This window comes from Hipposideros armiger, unplaced genomic scaffold (genome assembly GCF_001890085.2).
Source record: "Hipposideros armiger isolate ML-2016 unplaced genomic scaffold, ASM189008v1 scaffold_714, whole genome shotgun sequence".
Lineage (NCBI taxonomy): Eukaryota > Metazoa > Chordata > Mammalia > Chiroptera > Hipposideridae > Hipposideros > Hipposideros armiger.
The window spans coordinates 845,128-859,740 of NW_017732064.1; the positions used below are offsets into that span (position 1 = coordinate 845,128).

General features: G+C 38.6%; 1 protein-coding gene across 1 annotated transcript in view; it reads right to left on the minus strand.

The window, feature by feature from the left end:
• CWH43 (cell wall biogenesis 43 C-terminal homolog) overlaps nucleotides 1-14,613 on the minus strand; it is a 59,517-nt gene that overhangs the window by 28,387 nt on the left and 16,517 nt on the right. Inside the window, exons 5-8 of the mRNA XM_019627135.1 lie at nucleotides 11,709-11,795; nucleotides 7,629-7,886; nucleotides 5,208-5,333; nucleotides 2,131-2,210 (exon numbers count right to left, since the gene is read on the minus strand). Coding sequence (XP_019482680.1) covers nucleotides 2,131-2,210; nucleotides 5,208-5,333; nucleotides 7,629-7,886; nucleotides 11,709-11,795 — 551 coding nt within the window. The remainder of the gene's footprint in view (nucleotides 1-2,130; nucleotides 2,211-5,207; nucleotides 5,334-7,628; nucleotides 7,887-11,708; nucleotides 11,796-14,613) is intronic.

A 14,613-nucleotide genomic window follows, 5' to 3' on the forward strand; every position in this document is an offset into this window, starting at 1 on the left:
CATTGTTTACAACAGGAAAAAAAAATCAGAAACAGTCAGGCTGTTGTTTCAATAGGAAAAAATAGGAAAATGAAAAAATAAATGGCATCACATACGTATAATGGAATACTATGCAATCCTAATAAATGAGTTAGGGCTACCTATTTCTATATGGATGAATCTTGCAGAGATAATTTTAAGTAGAAAAAGTAAGTTGCAAAATATATATGTCAGATGTCATTTAGATAAAGTTAAAAACATGGAAAAAAAGAATATTGTCTAGGGATATACGTGTATCTTACATTTGCAACAATACAAAGAAATGCATGAAAATAATAAACACCATATTCAGGATAGGAGTTACCCTTGCACTGGAGAAGAATGAAATCCCAGAGGGATACCTTTAACATATTTGTTAAAGTCCTTTAACATATTTGTAAAGTGGTGTGCCATTATAACCGAGTTATAAATGGTGTCACTCCCCTATTGTCCCAGCAAGGCCAAGGCTCAGGAGCACCGTCCCCTTTGAGAGCTCCTCTTTTGAGTCCATGGGCGAAGTCAGAGAATACACTGCCCAACCCTAACCATCCACCTCGAGCTAATAACTACTGATTCACAACAGAGACCCTGTGAAAGAGTATGGCTGGATTAGAACAAATCCATCACCACAACTGAAAAAACCACTCAATGTGGACCATACAAGTTCAGGTTGGGAGAAGGATAAATAGCAACCTCTCTGCAGGAGGGCCACCGCTCAGCATAAACAGCTCAATGTGCAGTGAGTGGGGCATTTCATCTTTATACAAGAAACATTATTCGGTTTAGTGAATGTCATATGAAGAGAATGGGACCATCAACAGACTTCAAGAAGCAGGATTATATTCGTCAAGCTATCCCTTTACACGTAACTATATTTGTGTAATTAACTCTGGATTTCATCACTCCAAAACCTGGTATTTCTTCACTCTTCAAATCTCAGTTAGTGCTACCTCTCTCTATTCAGCTGCTCAAGCCAGAAAAACAGATGTCATGCTGGAGTCATTTGTTCCTCTGAATACTGTGTTTCTCCCCTACTAGAATGTAAACTCTGTGAGAGCCGGCATCTTGCCCAACTTGTTTACCTCTGTATCCCTGTCACCAGGCATACAAGAGACATTCAATAAACATTTACCAAATGAATGAATGAATGAATGGATGGATGAACAAACAGGTACTAAATCTAACTGAAATGACTCCTTTTTGAAAAGAATCCCTGGCTGACATTACATATCCTCTTGTGACCAACATTATTTGCAGTAATAACAACTAATAAATAAAGGGCAAAAGAAATGGATAACGTAATGAATTATTTACTTAAATAAGAAACAGTTACTGAGTTTTGAGTGTGTGCCAAGCACTCTGTGAGTCATTAGGAGTACAAAGGTAAACGAGAGAAGCATGGCCTGTATCCTCAGTACAGCTTTTTATTTAATATGAAAAATTTGCTTGTAATATGGATTACTTAAATCCAAAGTTAACCCTCAAATTCTATGTTACCCCAAACTGTAACTCTAACTGCATTATGGAACACATCAAACTTTTTATCAGAGCAGATAGAAAGCACACAATGCAATGACTTACTCGCTTCTGCCCACCTTTCTAAAAGAGAAAGGGACAATAAAACATTTAAAACTGTAGACAGCAAGAGGGGAAAAAAAGAGAAAAGACAACTTCCACACCCCATCAATATACATGTTACCCATAATCTGCAAAATCAAGAATTGCCTGTAAGATTTTTCTTAAATTAAAGAATCTCATATTGTTGCCTGCAGCAGTATCTAACAGACAATACAAGGAAGCCCATTATAAAATTGTTCTTTATTTCATGGTTTAGATATGTTAAATCATGGTATGACAAAAATAACTTCATATAACAAAATCATGAGCAGTTTGCCTCTAACATATGGGTCTCCATCCTGTCCCAAGAACCCAACTTCATAAAATAATTCCACTATGTTATCATCCTCTGACCTAAGGGCCGCAGAGACGGGTTCCGGGGCCCTGAAGTCATTAGACTGAGGTCTAGAGTTCAATCCTAATGTGAAGCATACACATGTATGTATATACATATATATCATATAAAATTCTATATCAAGCTTTTTAATTACTTACCTTTTTGCCCAATTTCTTCTCATAGGCTTTATGTCGTAGTCCTAATCCTAATAACCCCACACCAACAAGCAGCCACAAAACTAAATAGAAAGAAGATACCCTTGTTAAAAAGAAACTAAGTTTTCTTAAAAAAATAATTTTCATGAAATCATTAAAACTATTAACCAAGGATTTTGTGCAAAGGGAAATGTCTAATTCCTGCATTAATTTTCACGGGTGACATGCCTCCATAACCCATACTTTAAAACGAGGTTTCAAAGAATCTTTCCTAAAAATATTCCAATGACCATGGGCTTAAAATAAAAATAAATCATAAATAAAAAAATAAATAATAAGTATACACAGGAAATAATATATAAGAAAACAAGTCTCCATGAGCAGGAACCAGTGGGGGAAAAAATACCCTGCAAAATGAAACCCACAAATACTTCAGATACTGCAACTTTCTGAATCAGAATATAAAATAAGCAGGCTTAACATGTTTAGAAAAGTAAATGAGGGCATTCAATAGTATGACTCAGGAACATAAGACTAACTCAATTATCAGGAAAATCTGTAAAGAAATCAATAGATCTCTAGACATAAAATTACATAATATTTATAATAAATTAAAAGCTCAATGGACAAGATAAACAGCAGATCAGACAAAGCTGAATAGAGAATTAGTGCAAGGGTCAGCTTAAAAACAAAGGTACAGTATATGACAGAGGTTAAGAGACATGGGAAGCAGATAAGAAGATCCAACACATATGTAATTGGAGTCAAAAAGGAAAGAAGAGATAGAATAAGAAACAGGCAATATTTGCCGTTATAATGCTGAGAATTTTCAAGAATTGATAAAAGACATGACTATGACTCTTAGATTCAAAAATCCCAAAGACTCCCAAGCAAGATGAGAGGTAGGTAGGGTGGGGGGAGGGGGGTCTACAGCTAGATATACAAGTCACATGAAACTGCAGAACACCAAAATAAAGATAACTGCCAGAGAGAGAAGACAGGTTATCTTCAAAGGAGCAAAGACAGCTGACTTCTCCTCAGCAAAAATAAAAACTAGATGGCAGGGGAATATCTTCAATGTGCTGAGAAAAAAATAATCAACTACTATAAGAATAAAAATTAAAGGTATAATTTCCAAACTAGAAAGAGGAGTGGGGAGGAGGGGAATAAGAAAAAAATAAAACCCAATCAATGCAAAAGAAATCAAAAAGGAAAACAAGGGGGAAAAAATATATACCTGGAGAAAGTAGAAAAAGAAAAAGGAAAGTAAGATGATAGAAATAAATCATAATGCATGAGAAATCACAATAAAAATAGATAAAACTTTGAAGCTAAAAGACAAAGACTGATGTTCTAGAAAAGGCAAAACAACACAGACAGTAAAAAAAAAAACCAGTGGTTGCCAGGAGTTTGGAGGAGGGAGGGAAAGACAAATAGGTGGAGCACAGGGTATGTTTAGGTAGCAAAACTATTCTGTATGATACTGTAATGGTAGATACATGTGTCATTTGGTATACAAGTGTTATTTGGTATATAATGGTAGATACATTATACATTTGTCAAAACCCATAGAACAACAAAAGAGTGAACTCAAAAATTAATAATAATTTATAAATATTAACTCATCAATTGTAACAAACGTACCACACTAATGCAAGATGTTAATAATGGTGAAAATTGTGGGGGTGAGAGTCAGAGGGTGTATATGGGAACTTTATACTTTCTGCTCAATTTTTCTGTAAACCCAAACCTACTCTAAAAAATAAAATCTATTCATGTTTTAACAAAGACAAATATAATGGTTGCCATGGATAGGGGGAGGGACGGGTGAATAGGCAGATCACAAAGGATTTTTTAGTCAGTGAAACTGTATGATAGTATAATGATGGTTACATGTCATTATACATTTGTCCAAACCCACAGAATGTACACCACCAAGAGTTACACCTAATGTAAACTATGGACTTGGGGTGATAATGATGTGTCAGTGGAGGCTCACTGATTGTAACAAATGTACCACTCTGGTGGGGATGTTCATAGTGGGGGAGGCTGTGTGTATGTGGGGTCATGGGGTATATGGGAAACCTGTACTTTCTGCTCAATTTTGCTGTGAATCTAAAATTGCTCTAAAAAATTGTCTATTTTTAAAAACCACATAACACTGTCTAAACAACTCTGTAAATAAACTCTTCCAAATGCCTTGATTTGATGAATGAATTAAAGAATTATGGTTCTTAAAAATAAATAAATAAATAAATAATTGTCAGGATTTAAAACAAACAAAAACTGCCAGATGCAGTTTTAAAGGGATATAACTAAAATATAAGAACACAAAAAAAAACCTCTAGATTTTAAAATTTGTCCCTAAATTTTAATATAATCTTTTCAAATTATGAGAAACATATATTAAGGTTTTATATAATGGTCTTACTGCTTTGTGACATTTCTTTTAGAAATACTGTATACTAAAATTTATTTAGCTTAATTGTTTTCTATCTCTGTACACTATAATATTTTGTCTTCTTTAATTAAGTATCAAGTCACTGGGGTTGGAGACCAGTTTTCATATGTCTTTGTATCCTATATAACACTTTGTAGTTAGGGAATATATTATATTCTAATACACTATCTGCAAAGTTTATACATTCAATAAATATTTTTATTTAATACAGTCTGTTTAAAATGAGTCAGATACTGAATAGTAAACCAATTTCATGTTTGAGTTTCTAGCTCATCAATATTCCCATATTTAATCTTCTAAAAAGAAAGAGAAAAATAAAATAAATAGTCTCAACTATTTAAAAAAAAAACATTTTGGAAATTGTACCTGTTAAAGCATCTCATCTACATTAGAAGTGAAACAAAACTAATACAGAGTATTTATGGTCGAAATTACATCATATCAGAGATTTGCTTTAAAGTATTTCACCAAAAAAAGTAGGAAGATAGCAGTTAACACTGGAAAAACGTTAATTGTTGGAACTGGGTGAAGGGTACATGAGGTATATTTAATTTCATATATGCTGAAAATTTATATTTTTAATAAAATTCTTTTAAAAAGAAAGCAAAATTATACCTACAAAGTTTCATGTATTTTTCACTCTTTCTGAAAAGCACTTTTGGACTGTTTTTTGTTTGAAGAAGAAACTCAAGGCTTTTCTTAGGACCAAATAGCATATTCAACCCAATAATTAGCATCACTGTCCCTATTTTTTAAAAAAAGGAAAAAAAAGAAAGAATATATTAGAATATGTTACATTTTAAACCCCAAATCCTTTCAATGATAAATTTCAAGAGCAAAGATTTCAATTAAATGGGCACACCCTGAAAATTCAGTTAATTTATCTTAGTACCTAAGCAATTACTCTAACAGTACTTTTGATCATAACAAATCATCTAGGCAGAAACCTGATGAGGGATTTCTTTTCATTTCCTGAGTGTTTCCCAGTTGTTAGGTTGCTAAGACTGCACATCACTGACTGTTGACTATTCAGGGGAGAATGGAGCACAAGAGGAAGAGGCCTTCTGGGTGGCCGTAGGGACTCCATCTTCTCCACTGAAAGGACTTCACAAGCACCAAACAGAGGAGCACAAAAGAGGCCACGTAGGTTCTCAACATGGCAGTATTTGTGGCAAGAATTCTGGCCTGGGATGTGGATATTAGGGTCCTCACAGAGGATGCACGTTGGAACTCACACTGTGCCCATAGCATCAGCCAATAAAGTGGAGCTCAGCTGGGATGCATTACAGCGTAGCTTATGTATAAAGTTCACATACATCTAAGATTGTATATAATAAGAATGAAAACAAACATAAGTATGATTGAACAATATATAAATTAGGAAATGCCAAGTAAGTTAAGCTTAGGTGGAAGCCTAGCAAAAAAAAAAAAAAAAAGTTACATGCAATTTCCAGGAAATAGCAGGAGAAACCCAGGCAATAAATTTATAACTAGTTTCTGATTTAATACAGATCTTTTTCATTATATGAAAAGCTACTTTGAACACTACCAACATTTCTTAGTTTTTGTGGCCTTATCAACACATATAATGCCACTCTTACTAAAAAAAATTCTTAGCTGAGAAGGAACTCAAAAAGCACATCATTCATAACATTCTAAAGAAACAAACTTAGGCTTAGAATGGCTCTTACTTTCATTCGTTTTTCTCCACCTGGCAGATCCCTAAGCAAGCTGGAGTAAGAAAAAAGCAGGGCATTGGACAGGAAGCAAGAGCAGGACAGAGTACCTGAAAGAAACCAGAAGAAATACAAGGTTTGCAAAGCCAAGATTATCGCAGAGGAAATGCAGCAATGGATTTCTCTAATTAGATGAGAGCTTGGGTATTTGCCAGAAATATCAAATTCTCACAAGTTATTTTAAATATTTCATGGAATTTAAAAATGTATCTTCCAAATCAGCCTGTCCTGACAGCATGTCTCGGTCATGGAGCAGGAAAGCATATGTGAAAACGTACAGAGGAGTTGGATGTAAACCCAGGGTACAAGGAGGGAGATTGAAAAGGATCTCGAGAAGCAGCCTAGGCCTCTGTGCAGCACTCACCCCAATTCTAATTCCATGTAAGTATTGGTCTGATTTTATATGTGGTATTTCCCCCACTATGCTGACGCTTCAGATGGGCAAAGACACTATGTCTCTTAAATCTCCAGCACCTGGCACTGTGCCTGAAACACAGGAGGTGTGTGATCATTTTTTTAATGAATAAATGAACAAATGGAAAAATGAATGTGTGAACAAAAAAGAACTGAATCCCCTCACGTATGCTGGCTCCTCATTTTGCAGAGATTTTATCCTGGAAGCATATGACATGTTTTACTTAAACTAGAATGATAGACAACATTTAATTTTGTATGCCTGGTATACATCAGGAATTTCATTATTGCCAGAAGATAATTTTTTCAGTATTAAACTGAGATGAGTTTAGGAAATTTAATTTTTGTACGTAAGTTCATAACTGGTGAAATAGAAAATGCATTTATTCTACGATTTGGGAATTTATCATTCACACTAAGATTTATACATGCAAAATATATTTTATTGGGAAAAACACAGTAAATAAAAATTCAGGAGAACCAAAAAAAATCATAATTCCTATAAATATTTACAGGCCTATCACTGAAGTAGCAACATGAGTATCATGATCATACCTTTTTCCAACATATCCTATAATACAAGTGTTACATAGTATCTCTTTTATACTTTATTATTAATTAAACTTGTTTTTCCCCAACTAAGTCACTTAAAAGGTCTTTGTAGTAATAAATAATACTGAAACTCACTGATGTATTAATTTGTTTTTAAGTAGCAATTTAGACATTCCTCCAGTTTTTTTGTTTTTTTAATCAAGTGACTGTTTTAATAAGAAAGGCAAGATCATCCTATTTATTTCCACCAGTCAACATGAAGTGCTAAATCCTAGTCAGTCCTGAAAGGTATTTTCTAGTCGTTATTACTTTAATCCAGACCTTGCAAATGTACGCACCCAAAAGCACATCAGATCTTTCTCTAGCGTAGACACCTCCTGGGACAAATTTAAAAGCTGTGCACCATGCACAGAAAAATGTATCTAGAAGATAAAATATCATGGCAGTGGTCATGGTCTTCCCAGGACTTGACCCTGAGCTAATAAGGTGTCCCAGCACTAAAGGCCACATGGAAGCTGTGAAGAGGGCGAGTATACAGCCAGAAACAGCGGCTGCCCATGTAGGCAGGTAAAGGAGACCCACAGCTGAAGCTGCTCCTGTTTGTGAGAGAGAAAAAGAAAAAGAATCAGACAGGAAAGCAGTAACAGTCTCTTCCATTTTCTCAAAAACTGGGAGGTGGGGGGATAATAAGCTTAAACGATGACCAATATGTAGCCATCTAGAGCCAGAAGGGACATCAGGGACGTGCTAGTCCAATCTCCACACTAATGAGAAACTGAAGTCTAGCAAGGTTAATGTGACCTGCTAAAGGTCACACAGCTTGTTACTTGCACAACTGGAGGTACAATGTGGGTCTAGTAAATATCAGTTCAGTGCTATTTACTCAGGAATGGTGGTGGGGAGGGCAGAAGGCATTTTTAGGGTATTTGTGTCAAGATCCTAAGAGTAATAAAAACGGAAAAAAACTGAACTTACCTGTAATGCTGAAAGCATGTCCATTTAATTTAATTAGCCAGAACCAGGACATTAGAAAACATGTAGAGTCAGTGTGGTTCCTAGAACGTTTTTGTTAAGGAACATTCTAAAGGAATTTCCATCCATTTAAATGCTGTCTCTTGGGCCGGCCGAGTGGCACAATGGTTAAGAACTGGCTTGGGATGCCAGAGGGCCCCGGTTCGGATCCCACATATGAGGGCCAGTGACACTGCCCTCCACAGCTAAGATGCTGAACAACAGCTCAACCTGGAGCTGGGCTGCCATGAGTCGCCGGCGATGGCGTAGGCTGCAGCCCCTGTGGCAGTGGGTTGCCATGGGCTACCGTATGTAGTCAACAGCCAGCGTGAGCGGCCAGCAGCTGCAGTGAGCAGCCATCCAGAAGCCGGCGACTGACCTGCCTCGCCCGGAAAGAGCACAATGATGGTGCCAACTTGGGCCAGTGAAGCAACGTCCTCCACAACTAGACTGAAGAACAAAAGGATAGCAACTTGTCTGTTCCCCTTCCCCCAATTCCCCAATAAAAATCTAAAAAAAAAAAGCATTTTAAAGAGTCATTACCTATAGTCAATTGCTTTCTGGAAAGGTTATACCAGTCAGTCTTCATTTCTTCCAGAAACCTTACCAAAAGTCTCACCTTTTGAGCCCTGCCAAAATTATTTTTTCTAAAAATTTTTGCCAAATGATTGATGAAAATAGTATCAAGTTCTAAATTACATTTGCTTTACTATTAATGAGATTAAATTTTTCCTGTTTGCTAGTTTACAATAACTTTTTTATAAAATGAGTTCTGATTTGATATTCTAATCTAAAGACAGTAGAATGACTTTGCTGCTTCTGTCTTACTACAGAGAATTATCTAGAGTGAAAGATAACATCTCTTAAAATTTCCCTTGACTGCTATATTGCTTGTATTATTAATTTAGTTTCTATTGTTACATAGGTTATGTGTTTTTTTGTTTTTTTTGTTTGTTTGTTTTTTGATTTTTAGCTGAGCCATCCTGCCATCTGTTGGCAGCTCAGCATCAGCTCAGCTCAGGCCAGGACTCAAACCGCTGTTGCTCAGAGCTCACACTCTTGAGCAAGCTCTTAACCAACTGAGCCACTCAGCTGGCCCAAGGCTATGTATTTTTAAATCCACTAAAATTGTATTTTTAAATAGGTTATAAATCCAAAATTCAAAACATAGAAGAGTCCCTCTGACTGTTGTCACCTACTAGTTTCCTTTAGTGAAGGCAACCAGTGTTAGCATTTTCTGCGTTCTTCCAGAGACAGCCTATGCATAGAAATATATATGTACACACATTTCTCTTTTTGTGCACCAATGGTGGTACATGACACACACTCTTAGTCACTTTGCCTTTTTCCCTTAATTATACACATTAACTGTTTTTTGTTTGAGACTGAGTCCTTCCAAATAATTTCCTCCAAATCTTTACAATGTCTAAGACACAAATAGAGTTAACAGTAATTGAACATCCCAATAATATTTATAGTGTCTAACATGTTAATTTTCAATAGGTGAAATTTTTCATACAATAAAATCGGAGGCACACTGTATAGTACACTGGGGTCCTATGAATGTGTTTAGTACATCGGTATCTTTTTAAAAATAGAACTTTGATTTTATTAGTTGCCATCAAGATTTAACATTCTCTGCATTTAAAATTTGGTCATTGCCATAATTAATTTCATGCTGAGACCCAGTTGGGATTTCAAACTTTAACTGCACAATGAAAAAATATGATTTCTTTTTCTACACTCTGCTTTATGATACAGTTTCCATGAATCACATGAAATTGGGTACCGTCTCCAGATAATTAAGTGTGAGCTCCAACTTATTTCAGATGAGCAGGCGATCAGAGTGGGAGATGGAGCCCGTGAATTATGGCCCTGCTTTTCTGTCTACTACAATAGCCTATTAGAAGCCTTACATCTGTACAAAAGCCCCTAGGGTCTTTTAAACAACTATTTAATACTCTAGAGAGACCGCAAAACTAGATTAGGTTTGACTCTCAAGGGTATGACCTTACGTAGGAGCATAAGCATAACACTGCAAGTTCACAGCTTTTCTGTTCTTTAACAGTTGATGTGTCTGTGGACCTCAGTTTTACCATGTTTGAAATCATGCTGCTAATTACTTGCCCCATAAGCATATTGCTTATATTCCCTGAGAAAAGGCATGATATAAATGCTGAACAAACTTTCAATATATTTCATGTTCCTTTCCCAGTGGCATGCAGATTAAGAAGCTACATGCGCTCATTGCAAACTCAGCGTTAACAAAATTATCTGGTCCTTTTCTTGAGGAATCTCATGAGGCATCTCTCTGATGAGAAGAAAGGTTACTCCAATATTTACACAACCCTCCACAGACCCCATAGAGGATGCCTACCAGAAAACACACAAGCAAGTAAAAACAGCTGACCAGGACGGCAACAGTTCACTGACCCAGCTCCAGGAGGAGGACGACCTGGGCAGTCTCATTAACTGAGCAACCTATTTGGATTACACATACATCTCCATGCAAGGGTGATGGTGACAGAATGTATGGAAATTTACTTTATTCTGTTATTCAACCCATCTTACCGATGCACATAGTCTCACAAATCCACACAGCATCTAAAGCAACACTCTGACTCCCATGCTTAATTGATATGTATAAGGCCATCTCTCCTCACAGAAACCACATATGGTATTTGCTCTGTCACAGAGTTGGGCTGGGGGAGGGGTTATTTAAACACTAAAACTGACTTGAACCATTTCTGCCTTTTCAGGGGAAGGAAGAAAAGTGACAGAGTTCAATCACAGGAAAACAAGTAGATTACTCCCAAAGCATGACAGGCTTCACTAATATTCTGTGAGCCAGAAGGGTGCAACTGGGACGAGTTGGTCTGAGGCTGTGAATAAGCCAACATGGACCCCAAAGCTGGGTAGCAGGTGAGGAACTAAACTGTTACACATAGACGAGAAAGGGAAGTTGAGCTTCATTGTGGAGTCCCAAAGGAGGACATTCCCAAAAACCAGAGAAGTAAGGGATCTTTGTGGGGTGGGGGAGAGGTCTGGCAACATGGCGCTACACAACCCTCCATCTCCTCACGCCTTCAGTAAATCTGAACGCACCTGACACACGTGCCTTGTAAAAGTCGTTTGGGGGATGGAGGAGATTGTCAGCAGAGTCAGGGTGAAATTAGACACTACAGGAGGAAAGGGAAAATGAAATTGGAGGAAGCAGGAGCCAGTTGTCATTAGTAATCATGGTGACATCTGGGCCATAGGGGCTGCAGCTGGTTTTAATAGCCCATTTGGCAACAGCACATATTTGTATGGCTGGACATCTACTTCCAGTCCAGGTGCACACGCTTGCAAGTAAATTGGTCAAGCAAGCTGAATGACTGACATATCGGCAGGTAAACACTACATACCTGTAACCCACCAGATTAAACTGGTACCCGGAAACCATGAACAAGTTGAAAGCATCAATCCACTCACCAAACTCAGCAGAACTGCACCTCTGTAAAAAGAAGAACATGCTGTAAAACATCTGACATTAATCATATTTCACTGTCCCATATATAAAAAAGAAAACCAGGGGCCGGCCGAGTGGCGCGATGGTTAAGAACTCGCTTGGGATGCCAGCGGGCCCCAGTTCGGATCCCACATATGAGGGCCAGTGACACTGCCCTCTACAGCTAAGATGCTGAACAACAGCTCAACCTGGAGCTGAGCATCCATGAGTCGCCGGCGACGGCTTAGGCTGCAGTCCCTGTGGCAGTGGGTTGCCATGGGCTACCGTGTGTAGCCAACAGCCAGCGTGAGTGGCCAGCAGCCACAGTGAGCGGCCGTCCAGAAGCCGGCGACTGGTCTGCCTCGCCGGGGAAGAGCGCAATGATGGTGCCAACTTGGGCCAGTGAAGCAGCGTCCTCCACAACTAGATTGAAGAACAAAACGACAGCAACTTGTCTGTTCCTTTTCCCCCAATTCCCCAGCACTGTTCCCATCCCCCCCAATTCCCCAATAAAAAATTTTTTTAAAATCTTTAAAAAAAAAAAAAGAAAGAAAGAAAAACATCTCCTGCCTCTAGGTACACACAAGAGATAATGAGTATGAAACAATCAATGAAATAATGAGAGCCCATTGGGAACCAACATTATATACTTTCAGCACACTGAAGTAATAACAACTCTGACTTGAAATAAATGATATCTGCAGTCTTCATGCTTAAGGGAAACAGAATGAGTTTCCTTAGACTATTAAATTATAGTCATACTGGCCATGCAACTCATTTTAAATGGCTCTGCCAAAGACAAAAAGAAAAAATCATTGGGAATAGTTTCTATTTAGTTTGCCTCTTTTCTTTTTTTTTCTCTGCCTCAATACTGCTTTTATCTACAGTCTCTGCCTTTCTGAGACCTGTGTTAGTTTGATAAGTAATTGATAGTTATGCATTTTAAAACAACCATGCATTATCTCATCCTTTTGCTACTTTGGCAATAACTTGGAGGAGGAAGAAAAAAAGAATTTAACGAAATTTCAGGGGGGAAATCCAGCAGCAACAATAGCTAGAACATGGCATGCAATGAAGTAGCTGTAATATTAATTAAGCTAAAAAACACAGCACTTACTTATGTAGCAGGCAAGGTTTTAAGGAACCTGCCTGAGGTCACACACAGTAGCACCCACGGGGCTGAGAATCTCACAAAGGCCCTTAGGCTCTGGAGTGAGGCTCCCAGCCACTATCCTGCTTACCCCCACCTCCTAAGGTTAAAGGTTATCCTGGGTCCACAGAAGACCAGGTGTGACAAAAGGTCATGGAGGGCACTGTTGATCTTTTTCTAGCCCCAATTCAACAATAAATGATTATGAGGACCTATTCTGTGCCAGGCTCTGTTCTAGGGGTTTGGGACACATCAGTTAACAAAGATCCTTTCCTCCATAGGGCTCATGTTCCAGTGGCGGGAGAAGGACAAACAATAAACACAATTCACAAACAATACAGGATATCAGAAGGTGGAACGCGCTAGAGAAGAATAAGAATAACAGGGTTGGGAGTGCTGGAGGGCAGGGGCTGACAGGAAACTGGAACACGTGACTATGACACAGTTGGTCCTGCAACCTCATTCTCCCAGGGTCTATGGTCTGCACTGCTTCTTCGGTTTCCCAAAGTCCCTTCAGCACCGTGGGAGCCCCTCTCACCTTTCTCCCATCTCTCACATCTTTATCCCATTAAAGCTTATCTATGACCCATTCCTTTAAGTATTATAGAATCTAGTGAATTTAGAAAGCAATTCCTGCTATGATGGTCATGGGTGATGATGGTCTAATGCAATATTTCTCAAACAGAGTTTCTGAGAAACACCAGCTTTATGACACGTTAACGGGTGTTCTAAAAAAGGATTTCTATGTTCCAATAAGTTTAAGAAAATTTCAAGAGTCTCTAATAAGCTAAAGCGCATTGTGAATCACCAAGAAAGGACTATGAAATGCAGTATTTCCTAAACCTATTTAGTCTAAAATACTTGTTTTTCCCCCCTCTCAGAATACCTATTAACATCTCAAGAAACCAGTGTTCCACAGAAAACACTTTGGGAATGCCGCTCTCATGAGTTGCATCTCCATCTTCAATGCCTCTCTCCAACATAATTATAAAATGTCTGAAAAGAAAATCCTGATTTTACAGTGAGAAAACAAGGCCAGGGATGTAATGTGACTAGTCCAAAGTTAGACGGTGAATTGCTGTTGCCAATCAGGACTCCAGCCTGGCCTCGGGTTGAAAAGTGGTTTCAGCCCAGGTGAAGCACAGGAATAAGGTAGGGAGCATGTATAACAGTGTATGTGGGGTGGGGGTGGGGGGAAGATCCTGTCTCAAATGCCCTGGTATGGGAGGGGGGAAAAAAAAACACTGAAGGGCTAGCCAAGTGGCTCATTGGTTAAGAGTTGGCTTGGGAGCGTGAACTCTGAGCAGCCTGGCCGCAGGTTCGGATCCCACATGGGCCAGTGACGCTGCACCCTCTACAGCTAAGATGGCGAACAATAGCTCGACCTGGAGTTGGACTGCTGTGAGTCACCAGCGACAGCATAGGGTGCAGCCCTTACTGCAGTGGGCTGCAGTGGGCTGCCGTGAGCTACCGTGGGTGGCCGGCAGCCAGTGTGAGCTGCCATTGGATGGCCGGCGAGCGAATGCCTCACCCAGGAAGAGCGCAATGATCATAATACCAACATGGGCCAGTGAGGCGACGTCCTCCACAACTAGACTGAAGAACAAAAGGACAGCAACTTGTCTGTTCCCCTTCCCCAATTCCCCAATGCTGTTCCCTCCCCTAATTCCCC